Source organism: Lepidochelys kempii, chromosome 5 (genome assembly GCF_965140285.1).
Source record: "Lepidochelys kempii isolate rLepKem1 chromosome 5, rLepKem1.hap1, whole genome shotgun sequence".
Lineage (NCBI taxonomy): Eukaryota > Metazoa > Chordata > Testudines > Cheloniidae > Lepidochelys > Lepidochelys kempii.
The window spans coordinates 65,897,321-65,921,625 of record NC_136384.1 but is presented as its reverse complement, the minus strand read 5'-3'; the positions used below and the strand labels follow the sequence as shown (position 1 = coordinate 65,921,625).

Genomic DNA, 24,305 nt, shown 5'->3' with positions numbered 1-24,305 from the left:
AGACTTAGCGACTCCTAAGCTATTATTCAAGCCTTGCTTAGCTCTTTTATTCTTTCTGCAAATCAATCTCTATAACCCCAATATCTTCCATTGATATTCTCTAAATCTGTTCCTCTTTGTGAGCATCTTTTTAATAATATGGCGCCCAAAACCCAAAGTACCATGAGGCATGATTACCCCCAGGACTATCATTGCCTCCTTGCTCCATGTTTCTCTGTACGCATTCAAAAGGTGCATTGGCCTGTTTGTTACCATATCACATTGCAAACTGATCTCAGTACAGCTCCATATAAATTCATTTATACAATACTGTTCTGAAACGGGGTTCCAGCTGGACAGTTATCTTTGAGCAACTCTCCAATGCAGCAAAGATGAAAGTTCCATGGATAATTCTCTCCAAGGTCTGGTATACATCACTCAGGGCTGGGAAAACAGTCTCACAGGGCAAAAATTTAGGACAACCTCACCCCAACTTTAGATGCAGCCAGGTGGACTGTTGACCTAGCTACCGTCTGTTAGAGGGTTAGATTATCTACTTCACTTGAAAAATCCCTTCTGGCAACATAGGAGTGTATACACTACGGTGGTACAACTGCAGTGCCATGGCTGTGACCCTGTAGCATAGACATACCTGGAATCAGCTGACCAAGCAGGTGAGAGCGGGACATCAAGCCTAATTATTATGCCTACTATGTTTGAAAGGAAATGTTTAATATGCTAGATGATAGACAGAATATGTTTGGGAAATGCTGAAGTGTCCTGAAAAGCCAATGGAAATTCGGGTTTCAGAGTAACAGCCGTGTTAGTCTGTATTCGCAAAAAGAAACGGAATACTTGTGGCACCTTAGAGACTAACCAATTTATCTGAGCATAAGTTTTCCTGAGCTACAGCTCACTTCGGTTTCTTTGCAATAACACATTAGGATTGTATCCAAGTTATCTGACTGCATACTTGGAGAAAATCACCTGGTGGCCCAAGAATCTTTATTAATCTAATTTTATTTCTTTAAGTTCAACTAAGATTTTGTAAACACATTCATGCAATAGTCTTTAAAGGGTTTCAGTCTGTAAATTTGTGCATCACTCTAGTGTATTATCATTCCACTGTCCTCAGGCTGACTCTACAATTAAGGAATAAGGAGCGTGACATCTTGTGAGTGATCATGTTTACGGAACAAAGCCCAGGGTCACCCACCTCAAACACGCGGTTACCGATTCAGGGGAGTTTCGTGAAAGTAAGAGTTCGCTTTCTCCTCCAGAAGTAACCTCTAGCTCCCTGGTTAAGATCAGCGCTTGGTCCCTAGGAAGCAGCCCTAGCGCTGCCTTTCACCACGGTGTCTGTTCATGCTACACACGCGAAGCCGCACCGGGAGGGGGGGCGGGGGAAGGGCGGGGAGACCGAGCAGACCAGCGACACTGGGCACCTCCTGTGCCCCCACAGCCCTGGGGAGGAAAGGCGCTGCTGGGGCTGGGCAGTGGGGAAACGGCCATCTAGAGCGGGGCCCAGGTGCCTGCCCCGGGGATCGCTGCTCGGGCGCTCCCCGGCTGCGCGGCAGCACGAAGAAGCGGGAAGCGCCTAGGGTGGCGCCGGCCACACGCGGATTTAAACGGCCCCCGAGCGGCCCTGGGACTCAACGACCCCCGCCCGGAGGCCGAGGACAGGCACCCGACGCCGCGGAGATGGGCACGGACACGAGGAGCGGCCCTACCCCCCCGCCAGCTCCCTCGGCGGGGACCGGCCTGGCCGCGGGCGCGCAGCAGCCCCTTCCCCAGCGGGCTCCAGCTCCCCGCGGGCCCGGGAGTGCGGAGCTGTAGCGACCATCGCCCCACGGGGCTACACGCCGCTGGAGAAAGCGGGACCTCGCCGCGCCCCTAGGCCGGGACCCACCCCAGCACCGCGCGACGGGGTCTCCTCACTTACCCACGCCGGCTTAGGTGCCGGCGGCAGCGCGCCGCCCGAGCCCATTGAGGAACGAACAGCAGCCGCCCCGCCCCGCCCCGCCCCTCCCCTCCCTCGGGCTGGTGGGGCCCGCCCCCCGCGGGCCAACCCCCTGGGAGTCGTCACTTCCGGGGGCGCCACATAAGTCTCTCGCGCGGAGCTACTACTTTGTCTCGCCAGCCCGGAGAAACACGGTCCTGACCCTCCTCGGCCAGGATATCGCGATAGCCAGGTGCGTGTTTATGAATCCAGTGGGTGATGGGTTACCGCTGTACGTGCCCGACTCGTTGCATGCTGGAAGCAAGGGGGACAATATCGCCCAGGGTTTGTGTCGCGCATGTGCAAATCCTCGCAGGCAAGCGGATCTTAGAAACAGCCGGTCGGGACTAAAGACCCCAGCTTGCATCGCAGTCTCGCGAGGACTACCATTCTCAGCATACAACGCTCCATTTTCATCTCCATGGAGACTAAAGAGTTCCAACCTGCTGCGCCGCCTGCCCAGGCGATGATCGGAGCGGTGCACGCTGGGAGTCGTAGTCCACGTGGCTCGGAGTACTCCCGCTGGCTGGGCAAGGGCTGCTGCCGCGGCGGAGCGTGAGGCTCGGCGTGGGCTTCCCCGGGGCCGAGGGAGGGACTCAGCCACGCTCAGTCTGCAGCCTAACATCTGCTCCGAGGCGCCCGCCCTGCAGGCCGCAGCACCGGGCACCGTGAGTCCGTGCGTGAGGTGGGTAGGGCTGGGCTGGAGCCGCCTTCGCCGCCCTGCCCCTGCCCCTGCCCCGCGATGTGACCGCCAGGCCCTTCAGCTGCGCCCAGGGCCCTCAGCTGGGGTGTGGGATGATTGGGGTTGGGAAACTCCGCTGGCCACTGAGGCGCAGGACCCCTCTTCTGGCGCGTGGGGCTCACCCATCGGTACTCGCGCACAGTCAACTTCCATGCAGGAAAACCCACCCTAGCATCTGCGGTTGCAAAGACCCCTTTGGAAATCTTAGACATAGTCTGCAAACCTCCTCGGGGGCCATGGACCAGCGGTTGAAAACCACTGGTCTACACTGAGGCAGTGATGTGTGCCCAGGCCCGCAGACAGATGGCTCCAGTGCCAGCCACTGCTGCTGGATAGCTCTGCCCACCAGCAAAGTGATATTAACAAGACTTTTTGTTCAGTTTCACGTTGCCTTGCAGCATCCTCTGGGCAACCCTGAAAAGCGTGTGTTTTGCATCCCCGCAAAAAATGTTAAAAGAACATCAGTGTTGCAAAATCAAGCACTCCGAAGTTAAGGAAGGACAGTTGCCCATGCAACCTTCGTTCACTTCCTTGTGTGTACCCATTATGATTAACTTTAATTACACAGTCACGAACTTTTTCCCCCCATAGGACCCCTGTCTCATTCATTACACAGGATGTACTGTGCTCGGAGAAGCTGAATCAGGGTTGTATAGTGAAGGGGCTTTTGTCTGTAGGATTCCTGATCCATTTGTTGCAGAAGTTGCAAGGAAAGAAAGAGGAAACTGCAGGACAAGAAAAGATGATAGTATGTGGTCATAAATTAAAGACTATCAGAATGCATATGTACAAGGAGGGATAAATTAAGATTGTACAGACAACTTTAATTTGACATTTCCCAGTAATTTCCTAAACTTCTCAGTGCTTGACTTCTCCTTAATGTTATTTTAATGTAGCATTTTGGGATATAAATTCTTAATTGTTTAAAAATTGTTGAATAAACAGAAATTCCATCTTGGAGAACCATATTAAGCCCTCAATTTCACTTCATGCATTGGGCCAGATCCTAGCCTCCCTGCTTTTGGGGCTGGGTTGCTTTGTACCAGCTGCCTGTAGCCCCTAAATTCTATTCTGGCAGCTGGAGATCAGCCTGGCATGGCATGGTGTTGTGAGTGGGAGGGGAGAGGAGATGCTGCTGAGGAACCATGCCACTTGTTAACCCTCCTCAATAGAGGGACCCCTTAGATAGCTGTTCAAGGGCTGCTGTGCACCACCGGAGTAGCAGAAAGTAGCTGGAATAGATTAAAAAATCTGGCCCAATATAAGCAGTAATATCTGATGAGTTGCAAGACACTTCCAGTTCCCTTTCCTTCTATTGTTTGTCATGCTCACTTGTTGAGACGTTAATGAGATTGTGAAATGTCTGGGTGCATTCAGACTAGGAAAAGCTGTCATGGTGGAGGCGGGTGTTTCCCCACAACCTGCTCACTTGAGTTAGGACTATAATTGCCTCATCCGCACTATGATTTTGACATGTGCTAGCTAACAAGTTGTTTTAAAAAGCCCATCTCTTCTAGTTACTAGAGAGGGAATTCTGTGCCCCCACCCACCCAAAAAAATATTCTGCACACAATATTTTAAAATTCTGCAAATTTTATTTGTCAACAAATAAATGCAGAGGTTCCACATAGCAGCCCCTGGACACAGACTTGCCAGTGAGGCTGCACCTGAACCTGGCACATCGCAGGGGCTAGGCCTGCCCCAGAGGTCTATGTCCTGGGTGCGGAGGGGAGAGGGAGGGCTGCAGGGTGATCTTTGACCTCCATGCAGCCAGTGGCCTGTGCTCCCCACTGCCATGCTGGAGCCTCCACATTTAATTACTGACAAATAAAATTAGCAGAATTTTAAAATTGTGCTCAGAATTTTTATTTTTTTTGGTGCAGAATTCCCTCAGGAGTAGGAGGTGAAGCAACTCACTAGGGTTAGCAGCCCCATGCCAGGCACACCAGCTGTGGGCAGGGAGGCTCAGCCCAGCAGGATCCAAGTGTAGAGGGGCTTAGTGTGGGGGGGGATCCAGGTATAAGGTGAGAGGGTTCTGTGTGGGGCAATCTGGGTGTAGATGGCTCAAGTGGGGGGGGCGGTGCAGTGTGGGGGCAATGGGACTTTGCAGGGGGGTTCAGGTGAAGGTGATTGGAGCTCAGCAGAGGGGTCTGGGGGGATGGGGCTCAGAAAGGGGTCCAGGTGCTGGGGAAGTGGGGCTTGGTGAGGTGTGGGTCCATGTGCAGCTGGTTGGGGTTCAGTGGGATAGGGGTTTGGATGTGGGGGGCTCATGGGGTGGTCCAGGTGCATAGCGGGTGTGGTTAATCAGGGTGGGGGTTTGAGGTTGGGGGACTCAGCAGGGTGTGGTTTGGATACGTGGATGGGGGGGGATCTAGATGCAGGAGGGATGGGGTCAGCAGATGGGCTTGGTGGGGGTCCAGATGTAGGGGGGGTTGAGGCTTGGTGGGGGAGCCTGGGTATGGGGGATCCAGTTGCAGGGGGTTGGGCAGATGGGGGAGCAGCTCGCCGTACAGTGATCCCTCCCACTGCAGCTGAGGAGCGATGGGGGCAGGAAACAGGGGAGGTGCAGAGCCGGGGGAAGTTTCTGGGGCAGGTCAGACCCAGCCACTCAGTGCAGGGGAATTGCGCTCCTCCCCCAGCACAGCCAGGACTAGCAGATGAGCCCGGTGCAGGGTCAGAGCCACTGGCTAGGTGCAGGGGGTGAAGCTCAGTGGTTTGGGGGGCTTGATGGGGAGGTTCTGGTTGTGGGGGGGGCGGTGAGGCTCAAGGGGGTCTGAGTCTGGGGGGTCTAGATGCAAGGGGTTGGGTGGACAGGGTATGGGTCTGATCCAGCACTCAGCAGGGTGGCACTGGCCAGGGTGTCCCCAGCCTTGCCCCCCTGCAGTGATTTACCTCTCCACGAGATGCTCCAATACCCGAAATGATAGGCCCATGCTGCTGGGGAGGGGCACATTACCATTCTTGCAGCTTCCTTTGGCTTCCCTGTCAGAAAGTCGTCTAATTTGGTGTGAAGAAAAGCACACAGTAAGAAAGGAAATACTAAAACTGCAACAATCCATAGGGACACAGGAAATTCTTAGTGTCTAGAAAGGAAGCTTATTTAATCTTTTCCAGCAAAGCACCTAAGTACATGTTTAAGCATTTGTTGTAGTGTTTGTTGAGTCAGCCATCTTACTTGTAGTCTACAATATAATCTACTTATCAACCCTCTTTTTCAAATTAATATAGTTGTTACCATTGCTGGAGATGAGTAAAGACTTCTCACTTAACCAAAACAGAAGCAATTTTCCTGCACAGGAAGACATAGGAGCAATTCTAAATAGTGTTGTGTGATTTCGTGCTATTCTAACAAATGCTGTATGTTATGTGAAAAACATCCACGGTTTCCAGTGACCTGGTGTATGTGGTACTTAGAAAATTTATTACATTTAATGCAGCTTAGCTTTTTAATGCTGCTGTTCCAGCATGTCTGATCTTATAGCAATAGTATAACTCAAAATTGGAAATATTAATGTTGATTACTGATATTTTACAGCAGTTAAAACAATCTCATTGCTGTGTAGCCCATCCTTCCTCTCCACATCCGCTTCCTGATGTTTGTTATCCTATATATACCGCTTCCACCAGTTGAGTCAGAGCAGCTTCTGGGTTGCTCCAATTTATGCTGGCAAATGACACTTATGCTGGTTCCCAAAGAGCCACTCTGCCAACCAGGATCACCAGAGCACATTGTGTTCAGGCCCCACTCCTGATATAGCCCTTCCCCATCCACAAGTGTCATCTATGCTGGAGGACCGGGATCAGCCAGTATAAACTTAGCTACCCCAGACCTATAGCTCCTGAGGAGTCTCTCCTGCCTTACAGCTGTAGTAAGCCCCCTCTGTGTTTCTGAAGTATTACAAATGGAACATATATGTACATGAAAGTCTGGCCCATGATGTCCAAAATTAGACATTCTATGGGGTAAAGACCTTGTCTTTCTGTTGACCTGTGAAGCACAATTTTAGGTTCCTTAAAAATAACAAAAGCAATACTTAGACCTGCTATGTGGTGTTGATATTTATGAAATCTCATTTATGGCAAACACACATGACATTAATTTTTTTTTGGAGGGGGAATATACTGCAAATTCATGCATACATAACTGTAGAGCTTTTTCCCTCACAAGAGTTTAACAAGGAAGGTATAAACAGTAAATTGAAAACCAATAGCCCACTGATTTGTGTTTTTAGAGTTCAAATAGAAACATTAATGAGACCATACAAGACACAGTGGATCGCTTCCAAAATGACTAGATAGTGACCCACATCCTTTCATGTATTTATACCTGCTCCTGTATCTTTTACTTCATACATCTGATGAAGTGGGTTCTAGCCCACAAAAGCTTACACCCAAATAAATTTGTTAGTCTCTAAGGTGACACAAGGACTCCTCGTTTTTTTTGTAGATAGTGTCAGTTCCTCTTAATCATTTGTTTCTTTTTAGACATGGTATGGAAACTAAAATTCTGATTATGTGCTCTGTCACACTGCGCATCTTGTGATGCAGTGCAAGGATGAGTGGGGAAATTGCTTACACACCAAGAATAATTTCCTAATTACATTAAGGAATGATATATATATATATATATATATATAGCATGTCAGTCTGTTATGGCCTGATCTTGTTCCCATTGAAGTCAACTGGAGCAGGATCAAACTGTAAAAATGTAAATTCTTGCTTATAAATGCTGGTTCAGATTTTTTTTAAATGGACTACTGGAAAAATCCATGTAACTTGCATGGACTTTTCTGTCTTTCACATGGAATTTATTGGGAATTATTCTGAAGCTACCAATGTTAAACCTAAGCTTCTCCTGTACTAATGACATATTCTATTAGTGGCATTTCAGTTTATTACCATGAACCGAGGAAAGTCAGCACATGGATGGGGAAGTAATTGTTACCTGTTGTGCAAAGTCTGATTTCAAAATCTAATTTGCCTGACAGATTAATGAGTAAGACAAGCTTTTATGGTAATCTCTATTCTGGGAGTTATTTTTGTCTATTTTTTCCATCAAGATGCCTGTCTGTCTGCGTAGTTACTTATATGATCCCCAACCATAGTATTTGAGAGCCTTATAAGTATTTAAAAATAGAAATAGCAGTCTCCCTCTGTGGTTTCATTGTCTTTCTAAGGGATGTGATGGAAGCCACATCGCTTGGATCTTTTACAATATAATTGACTAAACAACATCATGTATAGGCAGAGGGATTGAGTACATGATGTGATAGGTGTTGTGTATGTTTTACAGCTGAGTGAAGGATAAGATAACAAATGATGGAGCATGATGGTCATAAAAATGGAGTAAGGGAACAGTGTGTTTAGCACAACAATTAATATGGCCAGATATTTACCTGGACCATGTTCAGATTCAGGAAAGCATAAAAGCAAATGAGTCTAGCATGTAGAACCCAAACACAAGAACGTGGTGAGGAAGTGGGAGCTTGAGTAGGACTGCGACAGTCAGACATTATGTGTACAATTGATATTCAGCATAAGGGAATGAAGGGGCTAGAAGGGATCCAGTAAAAGTTGGAGCAACTGTCACTGCAATACACTAAAATATTTGTGCATTTTAGGCAAAGAATGGTTCGTAGCGGAAAGAATGGTGGGCTCCATCTGAAACAAATCTCCTATTACAAACGAACAGGAGAATATCATCCAACTACGTTAGCAAGTGAGAGAAGTGGAATAAGAAGAGCAGCCAAAAAATTTGTTTTCAAAGGTCAGAAATATTCTCTCCCTCTTGGGAAATGCATTACTTCCTGGTTTCCTTCAGGTGAAGACTGCTCATAGCACATTGAGAACAGTGTTTGATTTTTTTGTACTTGCTTTATAAAATAAAACTCATCTGTCGATCCCAGGTTAACATACACATGAACATTCTACATAAATAGAAAATCTGTCCCCTTTAGCCTCTTTATCAGCATGTTTAATTGTATTTAAAGGATATGGAGATCCATCTAATAATTAAAGCCCATTTTAGCTATTAGTGAAATCTGTAGCTATTGAGGGACCATGACTCAAGGAAACTCAAAATATAAACCCTCAACTTTAACGCCTGACAAGGAGCATTTGGTTTACCGTAATAGTAGGGCTGGAAGGAATGGCATAGAGTGGATGGGAGGGTGCTTGTGTGGGAAATGGAGGGATGTGCAAAAAGTCCCTGGTGTGTGCAATGAGCTCTGCTAACAGAAACTGTGAAGCATGTGACCCTCTTAGTCTTAATAGATTATGCTTCAGAGAGACTTTATGGGGGAATGTCATCTCTCTTGTGCTCCTATGGGGATAAGTAAGGGTGCATTGCCCTGTATTCAGAGTTGGTGGAGTACTGCAGTAAACAAATATTCCCTGCAAAAGAGAGATTTGGTATGTAATTGTACACAGCTGAAAATGGTAAATAACATGAGTTTAATAAAATACCTAACCAAGTATATCCAATAGTTTAATAGACTTCTGTTGTTGTTCTGTCTTGGTGATGACACATAATCTGTAATGTTTTTCCTTCCAGAAAATAAGTTGTTCTATGTGGGAAAAGACAGGAAACAGATGCGTTTGGTAATTGTTTCAGATGAGGAAAAGAAGAGAGTGCTACACAAATGCCATGAAAGTGCTGCGGGTGCTCATCATGGCATATCGAGGACTCTGACTCTGGTGGAGTCTAGTTACTACTGGACTTCCATAACAAATGACGTCAAACAGTGGGTATGAGTCATAGCTACAGAATATCTTTATCTGATCTTTGTAATAAGCTTAATTGAGAGAGTGCTGATTACTTTGTATAATTCTTTTACAAGACTCATATCTTTTGCTTCACTTTGTTAATGCAAATAGCTGAACAGATAGTTTGCTCATACTTAAAAATTAAAAAAATGTGTGTGTTAGGTGCGTGTGCATGTTTGTGCTAAAAGTAAACCCTAAGTTACTTAAGAACATGTTTCTCATTAAAAGCCAATGGGACTTATGATCTGTAGGTACTTTTGAAAAAACCACCCAAGTCTCATTGGCTTCTATGAGATTTGTGTTTTTAAGTCACTTGGGGGCTTTTGAAAATTCTTCCTCAATTCACTGTTGGGCTGATACCTAGCATCAGTTCAGAAAGAGAGACTATTTTCAGTGTTATGAGTGATTGAAAATGTGCTGTTAGAAAAACTACGTTTGTGGGCTAGATCACTGGGACTAAACTTCCAGTGCACTGTGAAGCTTGGGGTCCTGAGTAGCTCTAAGACTCTGATTCAGCAAAGCACATGAACTTGTTTAGATTATTAAATTATTTTTTGAAGTTAGTGTTAGTCAGACAATAAAAAAAGTCAGAACTACAAGTTTAAGATCCCAGAATCAGTGTTTTTGTATATGCAATGTGGCCAAGGTGGTTGTATTTTCTGTTTCTCCTTTTCTTGTTAACAGTGTAGCTTAATGTATAGCACAATTGTGCATTGTAGGCACAGCCTGTACTGAGTGATGGTGAGAGGCTGTGCTGCCTCCGTGAGCGCACCAGGGAGGCAGAATACATGTAGGTGCTCGTACATACATCGAGGCTGCAAGACCACTGTTAAACCCATTTATGGGATACAGTTTACTATCCCGCACCACCCACGCTCCACCAGAATGGCTGGTCAGAGTATGGGAAGGACAGAAGTTGTGGCTCTGCCGATCTTTATCCCCTTTTGGGCATTAGGGGTACATGAGGGAGTTTCTGATTTGGGACACCCAATTGGAAATCTTCTTGCACCTCTTATCACACAAACACACACAGATTGTGCACCCACAGAATCTAGTCTTGAGACATAAAATGTATTACAGATACATATACATTTGTTCAGTGTTGCCAAATTATTGTTGCTCTTGAAGTCAGCTACAGTTCCTTATACCGATGACCATTTATCTAACTTACTTGTTAAATGAAAACAGTTCTTTGCATTTAGTTTAGCAGGATCTCGTCTTATATCTGTTTAATGAGATAAAGCTGGTCTGTGCAATGATATGCCAGATTCTGCCTATATAACCCATGCAACTAGGAAAATCACCTTAGTGCAGGGGACCTTCTGGTGGCATAAAGCCAGGATAACTTGTCCTATGCACGTCGCCTCCCTCCTACCAAAGGAGGAAGCTTGACTGGAGCAAAGTGGACATGACCTGGGCTTCCCTACCTGCTGCTGGTGCCCAGCTGCTGTATTAATCAAAGATAGTGAAGGCTGCTTTAATTTATACTGTGGGTCTAGAACAGCATGCTGAGCCCCAGGATCACTGGTATTCAAAGTTGAACTGTAAATTACTTTCATACAGCCACCTCCCAACCTGTGCTGTGTTGTGTGGTTGTATTTGTTTTTGCTACAGCTGAATATCTGTCTCAAATGTTCAGTAGTTTAAAGAAATGTAAAATTAATGGGTTGGGTGGGGAATGACTGAGATGCTCTTATCTCTGGCTCTCTTTGGAATGATAATAGATAAATTTTTATTTATTAAATTTTTATTCTTTTGACATTATACCTTCAGCAGACACTTGTTTATTAATGTCCCTCTTTTCTTGTTTCTGACCTAGGTGTATGCTTGCCAGCATTGCCAGGTGGCAAAGAATACAGCCATCATAGTACCCAAATTACACCCTATCAAAGCAGAGGATCCATGGACTGCAGTCGCAATAGACCTAATGGGACCTTTTAATACCACAAGCAGAAACCATATGTATGTCATAATGATGACCGACTTGTTCACAAAATGGGTGGTGGTTCTGCCACTACAAGACACTTCAGCGGTAGAAATTGCTAAGGCAATTGTCAGTGTGTTTTTCTTGTATGGACCGCTTAAAAAAATGGTTATTGATCAAGCAGAAGAGTTTGTTCATCAGGTAAGAGAAGTCAGCCCTAAAAAGACTTTATTTTAGGGAAGATGGTATGTTTGTCTAGAATACAAGGGTATTGTAAACAATCTGAGAGGCTTATTTGCCAAATTTACAGTGACTTGTTTATAAAAACTGATGTGTTGCCAGTTACCTTTGCGGAGTTGAGGTCATTGACTTTACTCTCATGATTCAGGGCCTGGTCCAAGCTATCTGAGGGTGGGCACTAATTATAATGCCTTAGTCTTAGATATTTTTCCAGAGTGCTCCTATCTGATCACTGAAAATTAAAGGATAAAACAACACTTACTTTGACTTTTTGGTATGTCTTGATGAGTATTTTTCTCTGTCTTGTACAGACATAAATGTATTTTTATTAGTAAAAGTTCTGTGAAGGAGTAATGGCAGTGACATATAGAAGACAGTCATGCTTCAAGAATAACTGTCTCTCTACCTCATGAAAGAAGGTTCTGTTCTTTCCTTTATTATTTGTAGTGCTGTAGTATCCTAGTCATAGACCAGGACCCCTATGTGCTAGGCACTGTACAAACACAGACAGTCCTTGCCTGTGGAGCTTACATTCTATGTAGTCTCCTTAGTATTAGTAGGAATTCTCTGCCTCCTGCCTGTACTACAGTTTGCTTATACCTTAGTGTATATTACAGTGGGAAGCCAATCTGTGGCCTGAAGATCACTTGTAGCTATCAATGGTGACTCTACTAAATTTGTACTTTGTGACAAAGTTCCTCCTGTACCTTGGTGGGTCTTGCATTTATTGGCGGACTTGTTTGCCTCGGAGATTCACGGCAGCCCTCAGTTTGGCCATTTTCGTGAACCCACAGTCCAGGTCAACTCCTCCTGTGTCTGATCAGGAGTTGGGAGGTTTTGGGGGGAACCCGGGCCCGCCCTCTACTCTGGGTTCCAGCCCAGGGCCCTGTGGAATGCAGCTGTCTAGAGTGCCTTCTGGAACAGCTGTGCGACAGCTATAACTCCCTGGGCTACTTTCCCATGGCCTCCTCCCAACACCTTCTTTATCCTCACCATAGAACCTTCCTCCTGGTGTCTGATAATGTTTGTACTCCTCAGTCCTCCAGCAGTACGCCTTCTCACTCTCAGCTCCTAGTGCCTCTTGCTCCCAGCTCCTCATACGTGCACCACAAACTGAAGTGAGCTCCTTTTTAAACCCAGGTGCCTTGATTAGCCTGCCTTAATTGATTCTAGCAGCTTCTTGGTTGGCTGCAGGTGTTCTAATCAGCCTGTCTGCCTTAATTGTTTCCAGAAAGTTCCTAATTGTTCTGGAACCTTCCCTGTTACCTTATCCAGGGAAAAGGGACCTACTTAACATGGGGATAATATATCTGCTTTCATCACTCTCCTGTAGCCATCTGGCCTGACCCTATCACAACTTACATTTTCAATTTATAAGCATTTCACAACCCACACCCTGTGCTTGTAAACTGAAGTATTTTGAATCAACTTCATCACTACCTCTTCTTCAACTGCATCTCACCACTTTCCTTGCAGTCCCAGGAGTACTTCTAGTGTGAATTGGGAGCACTCCGAGCAACAGCTTCCTTGCTGGCTGCCTGCTGCACTGCGAGGGGAGAGAAGAGAGTAGCTATGGCTCCTCTATGGCCTAGTTACTCTCCCACAGCCCAGCAGAGAAGGCCTTGTCTACACTACAGTGCTTTGTCAGTGTAGCTATACTGTCCGAGCCCCCTCATGTACAGCTTTTCTGTCTGCATAATACCCCCCCCCCCCAAATATGAGCTATGCCTAAAAAAAGCCTGCTTCTGTCTGCATAGCTGTGTCTAGGGGGTTTGCTGGCACAGCTATGACACTAGTGTGTTTTTTTTTTTTCACATCCCTGACTGACATAGCTATGCTGACAAAACCTTGTAATGTAGTCCTGGCCTAAGATAGGAGTATGACTGGCTCTGCCTGGGCCTAGATGAATACCTAGCAAAGGATTGCTCCCCTTCAGCCCAGAAGGTAGGGGAGGAGAAGAAGCTGAGAACCAATCAACAGTTACAGCTCCTGATTCTCCTCTTCAATTTTGCTGCAGGCGAGATTAGTATGGGTGCTGCTCTAACTTCTGACAACAATCCCCAGGAACCACCTGCCAGCTGGGGATAGCATTCTAGCCACTTCCTCTTCCTGCCCTTAATATGCCCCTTTGCTCCAAAGCAGTTCCTATTGAACCTGATATATTAAGCAATAAAATAACCAGTTTTCATTGTAATGTATTTGCTCCAGTCTCTATTGACTCATCCAGCATAAGGACATTAAGTGGCTTTCCTGAGGTCATAGTCTAAGGCCTGGGTTCGAACTACCGAAGTATCTTAGTTCGACTTACCTGGCCGTCCTCATGGTGGCTAGTCGACTGTGGCAGCTCCCCTGTCGACTCCGCTTACTCCTCCTGCTGAGGTGGAGTACAGGTGTCGATTTGAGGATCGATTTATCATGTCTAGACAAGATGCGATAAATCGATCCCCAATAGATCGATCACTACCCACCAATCCAGCAGGTAGTGAAGGCGTACCCTCAGTTAGTGACTCAATCTGAATTAGAACCTTTTGTTGGCCTCCAGCTCTCTGCTGTATGTTGCCTCTCTTTGTTATCTGGTAGAAGAACAGATTTGCCCCAGGGGGAAAATACAGTAATACTTAGTGATGCTGAAGAACTTTACATTTTCAAAGCACTCTACAAACACTAATTAACACCTCTGAGAGTTAGATTGATAGTAATCACCATCGTACAGATGGGGAAAATAACAGACTTTGATATTCTTGAAGCGGTAGTGAGTCAGTAGCAAAACCAGGTTTAGAACTCAGCAATTCCTGGCTCCCCCACCCGTGCCCATTTCTTCAGACCACACTGTACTGTTTAAATTGGATCTTACATGTAGATGGGTGTATACAAGGCAATCTTTTCTGTCACCCATATGGTGGTAGGAAAGGTAGAAACTGTATTGAGTACATAATATTTACTGCAGTGTAATACAAGCACTGATTGTTCCTGTGCATTGTGTGTTTTTGTCTTTAAAGATCAACAGAGAACTATATGAGCTCTTTGGAATGAAACAAATAGTATTATCGTATCCTCAGACAGATGACACAAATGAAAGAACATGCAAGACAATCAAAAGTTTCCTGAACAAATACTGTGCAGACCACCCCAATGACTGGGATGATAATTTATCTGCCATTGCCTATGCTTTTAACTTGACTCCCATGGTATGTGTACGTTATGTCTCTTTTGTTGGGAGTTAACCGAAGTTGTTATGCAAGTACCCACTAAGACAAGTACTAAGTTTACCTGTGTTCTCCCCCTATAAATAGGAGCCAGTCCAAAACACACCATATTTCAAAATGTTTAATCGTAACCCTTATGTGTCTGAGACTTCAAATGTACTGCAAGAAGCACAAGAGGATAATAAATGTATGTTTGCCAAAATCCTTGAAGCAATTAAACAGGCTGATCGAGTATTGGAGGAAAGAAAAGCTACAAAATGCCAGGTAAATACCTAATACTTAAGTGTTATCAACGAGAAGATTGAAAAGAGTTAAGGTGAACATGTTTGAAATATTTAAAAAATCCATGAATCCTGCATGACCAAAGATCTTTATATAACACTTCTGTATACTTCATGGTAAACTCTGTATTCAATCAATGTTATGAAAACATGCAACACCTCTCAGGAAAACAAGCTCTAATTCAAGTTATTTCTCTATGTAGATTGTGAAAAATAGGATTGATGAACAGCAAACTGGAAACAAGGTCAATATTAAAAGGAAGCCAAAGCAAGTAAATCCATTTCATCTTAAAGTTGGACATGAAGTACTTAGACAAAGGAAAAACTGGTGGAAAGACGGCCGTTTCCAGTCAGAGTGGATTGGTCCCTGTATTATAGACTACATCACAGATAATGGATGTGCAATACTAAGAGATACCACAGGCTCCAGACTAAAAAGACCCATCAAAATGTCTCACCTTAAGCCATACATAAGAAGATCCAATGGACAAGGTAAATCTGTTACTTCTCTAATTCTACTTGCTTTATTGTCAGACAAGGGTATATTATTGAGCGAGAGGAAATCTTAGCAAATATATCAGTATTAATTACAAAGACCTTGTACAGTAGTCCGTGCAGTCAGTGCATTTTCAGCAAAGGAGGTTCTGGGCTGGAAACAACATTAAGGAATCATGTTTAAACTAACATCATTTGGCCCTAATCACATTAGCTGGTAAACACATTAAAAACAGATCTAGGTTGAACTATGTTTAAAGATTATTTCTTAACTCCCAATGAAGACAGGAGTAAAACTGCTGTGTTTTTGCAGTATTTGTTCATGGCTCAAAGGGGGTAAACTATTAATTTCACACATCTGGAATTTTGGATCATTCTCAGTAATCCAGAGAGAGCAAACAGCTGAATGTTACAAATTATGTAAAAAGCACCTATAATATGAAAAGTCTATGTATAAAGGTATGGGCAGTCCCTGTGTGTCCCCTTGTGACCCAGTGTGGTTCTTCTGCAGGTGTGGCCTCCCCTTAATTTCCCCTAATTGGGGTGGCAATAGCCATGGGTCAGGGGGGAGACGCCAACACACTAATAAATAAATAACATGTCATCTTTTTAATAAGGCTCCAGCGCAGGACCAAGTACCATACCAGTTGGTTAAATTCTCACCTCAGGGCCTAGGTTCAGAACTCCCAAACATAACCCCAAGACTAAATCAGGCTTGGCTGGACTTCTGGAGCCGGAAAGAAACCACTGCCTGCTGCAGCACAGATGGCTCTACTTCCCCATTCTCTCTCAGCTTCCTCTTCCCTTCCTATTTATATATAGCCCAGCCACAGGGCAGGGACTCCTTGGCTACCCTGTTAGTCTGTCCTTAAAGAGTAGGTACCATCTCAATGGACTGTTTCTGGTAGGGTATCTTTCAACCTGTAGTGTAGAGGGGAGAATGCTTTTAGTTATTTTGCTAATTATTAAGGGTGTGGTCCAAAAGGTACCTAGATGCCAAATTCCTGTTTTAGGCACCACTGCAATCCGCAAAACTCCTGCTTGGCTGCCATCTAACCTTGTAGGTGCCTAAAGTCACTCATCCCCTACGCTTCACCTGTCTGAGCATGTGTACTACTGCCTCACTATAGGGGTCAGGATGCCTATCTCCCATCTAAGCCCCAGAGTGATTCACAAAGCAGGAAAGTCATCTGGCCCACCTAAGTTGCATGCATGCCTGATCTGGTAGGTAGCCTCTGAGCACATGTACTGGTTAGCGACCCTCCGGTGAATTCACACAAAATAGCCCTTATAACCTCCCTTTATAACCTTTAGCCTAGCTAGTGGGTAGGGTACACACACAGGATGTGGGAGACCTCCAGTTGAAATCCAGCCTCCCCACTAGGCTAGGGAATATTCTGATATGGATCTCCCTCATCTCCCCTATTGAAATTGTTCCACCTTTAATTACAGAATTGAAGAGTTAAATATAATTGGGCCAGGAAAGTGAGAATTACTGGCTCTAAAGCCTAGCAGTGTGGGCACCTCTGATGCTTCTTCCTGTCAGGAGGAAGGGGGAATTGAAGCAGGGGTCTCGCACATCCTGCGTGAGTGCCCTATCCACTAGGCTAAAGGTTATAAGGGAGTTCCTTCTCCCCTGCTGGTTTCTTTCAGGCCCCACACTCAATTTAAAGGAAGATCTGCGTGCCTGGATTGGTTGTTAAGCAAATAGGTGCGTCTGTGCAGCCGAGTTAGGTGCCTATTTCCAAAAGAAGGGCAGGGCTTAGCACACACCCATCTTGTGAGGTTTCTCCCATTGGTAGTTTAAGGTGGCTGCCCACCTAAGGTACTAGCTTTTGTGGATCCCATTCTTAGGTACCTATTTCTCCTCACTTACCGTATGGGGAGACGAGGCATCTCAACTCAGGCTTTGCAGATTGCAGCGTTCCTGTGACTTTTCTAGGCACCCAACAGTTAGGCATCATACCACTCAGTGTTACAGCCCCAACTCCCTTCATGGATCTGGGCCTAAAATTTTATACTTCAGGGGGAGAGTTACTGGAAATGCCCCTACGCATCTCCAGTCTATTTCTACTGCTTCTGTGACACCTTGAGCAGCATTGTCCTTACAATAGCACCACCCTGTAATCAGATAACAGTGGCCATTTCTGTTGCTAGTGCTGAGTCACTTAGCATGATCTTTGGAAACTAATGAATAACGCAAAGTTCAAAGACCTTTACCACAAAACATAACTACTTTTTATTTTTCAGGCAGGTCTACTACACTACTGGCATACATGCAATAGTCCCCACTGTTGAAAGTGCATCAAACTCATTGAGCGTTGTAGCAATACCAATTTCTTTGTAATTAACACAGCAAAGACACCTGAAACCACCTTGGAACTACTTTTATTTCTTAGGTGAAAATTGGTCATTCTGTTAAATGTCCGCCTCCACTACACACAGCGGCAAGAAAACTTGGCTTCTTACTCATTTTTTTTCTCCCCAGAAGTTTAATAAAAATAACCCATATTTTCTTGTCTACTAGTTGCAGGGTTAGAGTTAACTCTGAGTTCTGTTTAAGGCTCCTCAATCCTGTGAAGATGTACTCAGGTGCTTAACTTTATTTATATGAGTAGCCTCACTGATTGATTTCAATGGAGTTATAGTGTGAAAAGTTAACGTATAAATCTTCACAGGATCAGAGCCTAATATGTTTACTATGTTCTTTGTAGACTGCATATAAATTTAGATTTCCCCTGTTCCCAACTAGTGCTTCAGAGATTAAGAACAACAATCACAAGATAAAGGAGAAAAAGAATTAGAAATCTATTTATATAGCTAATAAAATCCCGGACTAAATATTTACAGACATTAAAATGGGGAGGGAAATTTAACCAGGCTTTTCCAAGTAATTGACAAACTTTAACAATGAAACAATTTAGGCCAAATTTTAATGTCTTTCCTTATGTGGAATAGTGAGCAATCCCCATGATTCTGTTAAATTAGAGGAGCAAAATATTACTTGACATGAGTAAGCGTATTGGAATCTGGCCTTTTAGAAATAAATAAATACAGGGAAAGAGAAAACTTTATCATCCATATGCAAATGTATACTTCCTTAACTAAGGCCTTGTCTTCACTCACAAAAAGGTGTTTTCTTACTATGTTAGCTGTAGTGAGGGGATTAGCTCTGAGCGCTAGGAGCCCGGCTCCCAGCACTCTGAGTCTGTCTACACGAGCGCTTTAAAGCACTCAGACTTGCTGCACTCACAGGGGTGATTTTTCACCCTGAGCCAGCAAGTTAGAGCGCTATAAAATGTAAGTGTAGACAAGCCCTAAGGATTGTACAGTGCAATAACTATTGCAGGTTTGTTATCTTGCTGTAAAAGCCCCACCTTTTTAAGCAGTGAAGACACTGCCTAAAAGTACAATGCTAAAATTTTCTTATCTCAATTCTTATTCTTAGCAGCTGGGAAACAGCTAATCAGAGCCAGGACTCCTGCCTTTCCAGGGTAGGACAACTGAATCTTCCACTCTAAGAATCAGTCTTTAACCCATGACTAAGGCTGCAAGTTTGTCACGGATTCCGTGATCTCCATGACATTTGCAGCGGCTGGTGCGCCTGACTCGGGCTGCTCAGGCAGCCCTTGTGCCAGGCGCAGCAGCTGCTGCTGGGGCAGTCTCGGGCCCCCGCTGCTCCCCCAGCAGCAGAGTTTGAGTGTGGGAAGGGGCAGGGAATTGGGGCACAGGATGGGGTGAGGCAGGCTCTGGGCAGCGCTTACTTTGGGGGGCTCCCCAGAAGTGGCAACGTCTCCGTGGCTCAGCTGCTAGGTCGAGGCATGGCCAGGCAGCTCTGCCTCCACCCAGAGCGCTGGCTTCGCAAATCCTGGCCAATGGAGCTGTGGGGGCGGTGCCTGCAGGCGGAGGCAGCGCGCAGAGCTGCCTGGCCACGCCTCTGCCTAGCAGCTGAGCAAGGGGGACGTTGCCACTTCCAGGGAGCCCCCACAAGTAAGCGCCGCCCAGAGCCGGCCTCGCCCTGTCCCGTGCCCCAACCCCCTGCCCCCTCCCAGACCCAAACTCTGCTGCTGGGTGGGGAAGGCGCAGAGCCAGGTAGGGAGCCTCCCAGCCCTGCCCCCTCCACCCTCAAAGCACCATCGGGGGTTCTGGGCTGCGCACTGCCACCCGCTCCCCCCATTCCCCCAAGCAGCCCTCCCCCAGCAACTGGCGCGGCCCCCGTCACCCCACCAAGTTTTATTCACGGGTATTTTTAGTAAAAGTCACGGACAGGTCACATGCCATGAATTTTTGTTTGCTGGCCATGACCTGTCCGTGACTTTTACTAAAAATACCCCTGACTAAAACATAGCCTTACCCATGACCTCTAATAACCCACCTTTTACTCAAAAAAGATTCCAGCTGCACTCCCCAAGGGGTTTACAGTCCTGGTATGGGAAGAGATAGCTGAATAACAGATTTTTCAGTTTAGTGGCAATTCTGAAAAATTTGTTTTGACCTAAAACGAAACATTTCCTTTCACTTTTGAGTATTCAATGGTTTTCTTAATTCTTTTTGTTTTAAAAATTAAAGAAAACTTCTAAAGTTTTCTTGAAATGCTTGGTGGGTTGGGTTTTGTTTGTTTTATTCTTTCTTTTTTTGTTGTTTTACCAAAGCAATGTGGCTAACTCACAATGAACTCGCTAAATGTTTTGGTGTAGCCAAGTCTCCATCTTTGGCTGAAAAAAGTTTTGGGTGAAAAATTTCACCCATCTCTAGCAGAGGTGGGTTGCTCAGGCTCAGCCTGCCTTTAACAGCTGAAATGCCTGACTAAATTATGCATGTTTCAGTCCTCCATCCCAGATCTCTATGGTGACACTACAGCCAGACAAAACCTCCAGGGATCCTGCTGGAGTTAACCACACAGACACTTCTGGAGTGTGTTTTCTTTTGTTAAAGTTGCTGATTGATCTTGTTCAAAAGATGCTAATGCAAATTAGCAGTTAGCTAAGTATTTCACTCTTTGGATTCCCCTGGTCAGCAGCCATGTGAGACAGGACTATAAATCTAGAGAACTCAGTAATTCTCTTCCTTTCTAAAAGGTAAGGGGTGTCAAACTGCAGTGATTTTTAAACACTGAACAGCTTCAACTCAAATGAAAATCTTCAGCTCTGACCAGTCAAATTACAACCCAGCACTTGGGCACAAATATCCTAGAAGGAGGCTTAATATCAGTGGTGCAAGTAGATGTTAACTCTCACTGGTAGGCTATTGCCCTCCCGACCCTGCTCCCCCTCACAATAAATGTTCTGTGACTAGAGCCCTACACGAATACAAATTTATGCCCGCGGATGCAGATATCCGTGGATAGAAATCGGTATCCGGTGAAACCCAGGGCTCTTCCGGGAACTGCAGCGGTGAAAGGAGCACAACGTAGGGCTGATGCTCCCAGGAGCCAATGCCCTGTGCTGGCAGCTCCTCCGGTGCAGCTGTACCACCCCAAGCCCCGTCCCCAGCCTTTCCATGCAGCTGCGTCTCCTGTGTGGGGTCTGTACAGCTGCGCCAGAGGAGCTGCCGGCGTGGAGCGCTAGCTCCTGGGAGCAGCAGCCCCACATTCTGCTCCTTTCACCACTGCAGTTCCTGGGAGAGCCCTGCGGTTCAGCAGATACCGATTTCTATCCGCATCCACGGGTATAAATTTGTATCCGCGCAGGGCTCTACAATTCATTCTTGAAAATGTATCTTTACGGTGTGCCAGCAATAAATGTCTTAATGGTATGGCATACCTAACCCTACTGGCTTACTTGCACCACTGCCTAATATACAGTAGCATTCAATCTTTCCTCTTAAATTCTTTCAGTCTGCAGTGTGTGTGTGTGTGTGTGTGTGTGTGTGTGTATATATACAGTGTGTGTGTTCTATATATCAGAAAACATAATGTGGTGTAGTATAAAAAGTTTAAGGTTTTCTAGCATGTGTTTGGGATGGCCACATTTAATCATAAGTATATAAAGAAAGAAGAATCTAGGATCCATTGCTTAAAGTACTGATTTCAGCGGGAGCTATGCTAGTGCTCAGTTTGGCCCGCAGACATATAGCAAGGTGAAGCATTAAAAATAAAGGAATGTACTCTACTATGATAGCATTACAAGCCTTATCATAGAGGAGAGGAGACTGAAAATTTGGTGCACATAGAAATTAAGGTGCTAAAGTTCTGTCCACATTGTAAGACTGACTTCACAAAAATTCTAGCCGTGCTACTGAAACTGCTTTGAAAATAGGTTCGCACCCAGCATCATTTTTTAGTATTTCTATAATTATACAGAATGACTTTAAATCAAGTAGAAAGGGCCACTCTAACCAAAATGTTCTTTGTTGTTGCAGACAACCATTATCTCTTACAAGGTGCAATAGTGGTTGACCATGACTACGTTGGCTTATCGGAAAGTTCATATGGGCCATGCCCACAAAACACCATTGTCGAAGGGGAAGTAAATACCCTTGCAGCAAACAATCTGCTGCCTCTACCCTGCAAAGACAGTGAACCATCAGAATGTAAAAGTCAGTCTGAGTTTACCGAAGATCATAGAATTCTGCCAGCTAACTCAAATCCAGAGCAATGGTCTTCAACCTGCTGGACTCTTCAAACCAAGCTAGAGGATACTTAAGTAAATAAAACCCCACAATGTTTCACTGGAAGAAATGGTCCTCAACTTCTCTGGTGGAATGGAAAGGGCTTTAGTAGCTTTAAATTCCTTAGCCAAGTTTTAAATATGGAATGTTAGATACTTGTATTTACAACTGTATATGTTTAGGAATAATAGTACATGTCTGGTAATTAATTTGTATATATGCACTGATATGCTTACGCTTGTTTTACAAGGAATATGGGAATAGTTTAGTAAAAGCACATTACACCACTATACAATGGGTCTTAACTCTAATCTGCAGTGTAATTATAGACTAACAGTGTGGTCTTATCTACAGCGCATTAGTCCTTAACCACAAAAGTACAGCATAGCATTCATTTTATGGCCTCTTCACTAGTCCTGTGGGTGGCTCAAGAGCTCTGAGAACCCCAGGACTGTAAGATGAACAACGTGACCACAGTCTGCCTCCAGCTCCAGGAAGGTGAGGTGGTTTACACCCTCCTACAATTCTACAACTTTGTTTCCAGCTCTTTGGGAAAGTCGTGAGCTCTGCCTTTTTATACCCTCTATTCTTCATCGCTGGCGCAAGACTCTACAACCACATGAAACAGCAGGGCTGCCAAAGTGCAGTACAAGAACCAGTCTGCTTGAGACACAAACAGTCCTACAGCAACATGGGCAGAATTTCACCAGTTTTACTCCCAGCCCATCAAAACACTGTTAAGGAAAGGAGGTTTTTAGAGTCTGGTAGGCATGTTGGGGCTGCCTAAAGCACGTACAGGGGCTGTCTCTCCTTATCCTCTTCAAAGCAAATCTCAGATGTAGCCTCTTTGCAGCATGAGCACCACACCAATTGGTTTGTGTAGGTGCTTGGAGCATCCAGCCAGGCAGTCCTGTCTGTCCCTATCATTGGTGATTTTTATCATGCCATCAAAGATTTTGGCACTCATGTGATTGACCTGTAGTGACAGTCCTTGGTAAATGTGTTGTGTTGTTCACTGATCTTCCAGCTCGGAATCCGTCTTCAGTCTCCCTTATTATTCTTCCTTTTCATAAAAAAAACTTGTCCTAAACATAGGACGAGCCCTGCTCTTCCTGACATCCACACATCTTACCTTGTCTCTCTCTGAAAATTTGCCAAGATGAGTTGTGAGCTGGGGGGGAATTACCATGTGTGCATGCACAGAAGCTGTTGTATTTGTGTGCTTGCTATGGTGCACCTTGCAGAGTCCCTAAATCACAACTGGGGCTTGACCCAAGAACCATGGCAGTAGATAATTACCACCCGTTGGCTTAGGGGAAGGAGTCCAGATCTGGGAGCTTTAGTCTCACCTCTTTCACTGACTGGTGTTACTCGTTTTTTGCACTTCATGACCCATATTGTTGACCAAGGCTTCATACTTCCAGGCGTATTTCCCTTAGTTCATAGTTTTGATAATAGTACTAGAAGATCCAGAAGGAGAGCTGGTTGGAAAATAGTTCTTCCACATGAGGGAAAATGTTGAAGAAAAGTTAGTTTCAAATTTTTTTCATGGAGAATTTTGATTTTTTTTTTTTTTTTGGTAAAAATTGAAAACCAAAAAATTTCAATTGAAAACCAAACTCGTTATTTTTTCAATACCCCCACAGGGCACACAGGGAGTATAAATTTAGGTACCTTATGCCCCCCCTTCTTCTCTTTGGGGTGGGCTCCTTGGCCAGCCTATATCTCCCCCTTGCCTAGCTGCTGTGGTACATCACTGGAAACTTTGACTAACTGAAAAGGAGGACTTGTGGCACCTTAGAGACTAACAAATTTATTTGAGCATAAGCTTTCATGAGCTACAGCTCACTTCACTGGAATGCATCCGATGAAGTGAGCTGTAGCTCATGAAAGCTTATGCTCAAATAAATTTGTTAGTCTCTAAGGTGCCCCAAGTCCTCCTTTTCTTTTTGCAGATACAGACTAACAGGGCTGCTACTCTGAAAATTGGTCTAACTGGTGAGCCTGGCTCAGAGGAAAATGGGGGCATGAGGCACCATGCTAGCATTTCCTAATCTGATTTTTT

The 24,305-nt window shown here is 45.0% G+C and overlaps 2 protein-coding genes across 12 annotated transcripts in view; one reads left to right on the top strand and one right to left on the bottom strand.

The window, feature by feature from the left end:
• Positions 1-2,292, bottom strand: part of PPIP5K2 (diphosphoinositol pentakisphosphate kinase 2) — a 99,136-nt gene extending 96,844 nt beyond the window's left edge. For 7 of the 8 annotated variants that reach the window (XM_073344610.2, XM_073344612.2, XM_073344613.2 and 4 more), the window contains exon 1: positions 1,922-2,023. The gene's annotated coding sequence lies outside the window, so the exon portion shown is untranslated. Of the gene's footprint in view, positions 1-1,921; positions 2,024-2,206 lie in introns of those variants that run through there. The other variant, XM_073344611.1, reaches the window with a different exon arrangement.
• GIN1 (gypsy retrotransposon integrase 1) lies at positions 2,015-24,039 on the top strand. 4 transcript variants are annotated; one of them, XM_073344621.2, is made up of 8 exons: positions 2,015-2,171; positions 8,342-8,487; positions 9,274-9,467; positions 11,305-11,610; positions 14,649-14,837; positions 14,943-15,119; positions 15,340-15,628; positions 21,992-24,039. In XM_073344621.2, the coding sequence occupies exons 2-8, from the start codon at positions 8,349-8,351 to the stop codon at positions 22,273-22,275; spliced, it is 1,578 nt and encodes a 525-aa protein (XP_073200722.1). In that variant the 5' UTR covers positions 2,015-2,171; positions 8,342-8,348; the 3' UTR covers positions 22,276-24,039. The 4 variants fall into 4 exon arrangements, with proteins under 4 accessions (XP_073200722.1, XP_073200723.1, XP_073200720.1 ...); XM_073344622.1 differs by lacking the exon at positions 2,015-2,171 and adding an exon at positions 2,218-2,646; XM_073344619.1 differs by lacking the exon at positions 2,015-2,171 and adding an exon at positions 2,218-2,663.
• Positions 24,040-24,305: the final 266 nt, after the last annotated feature.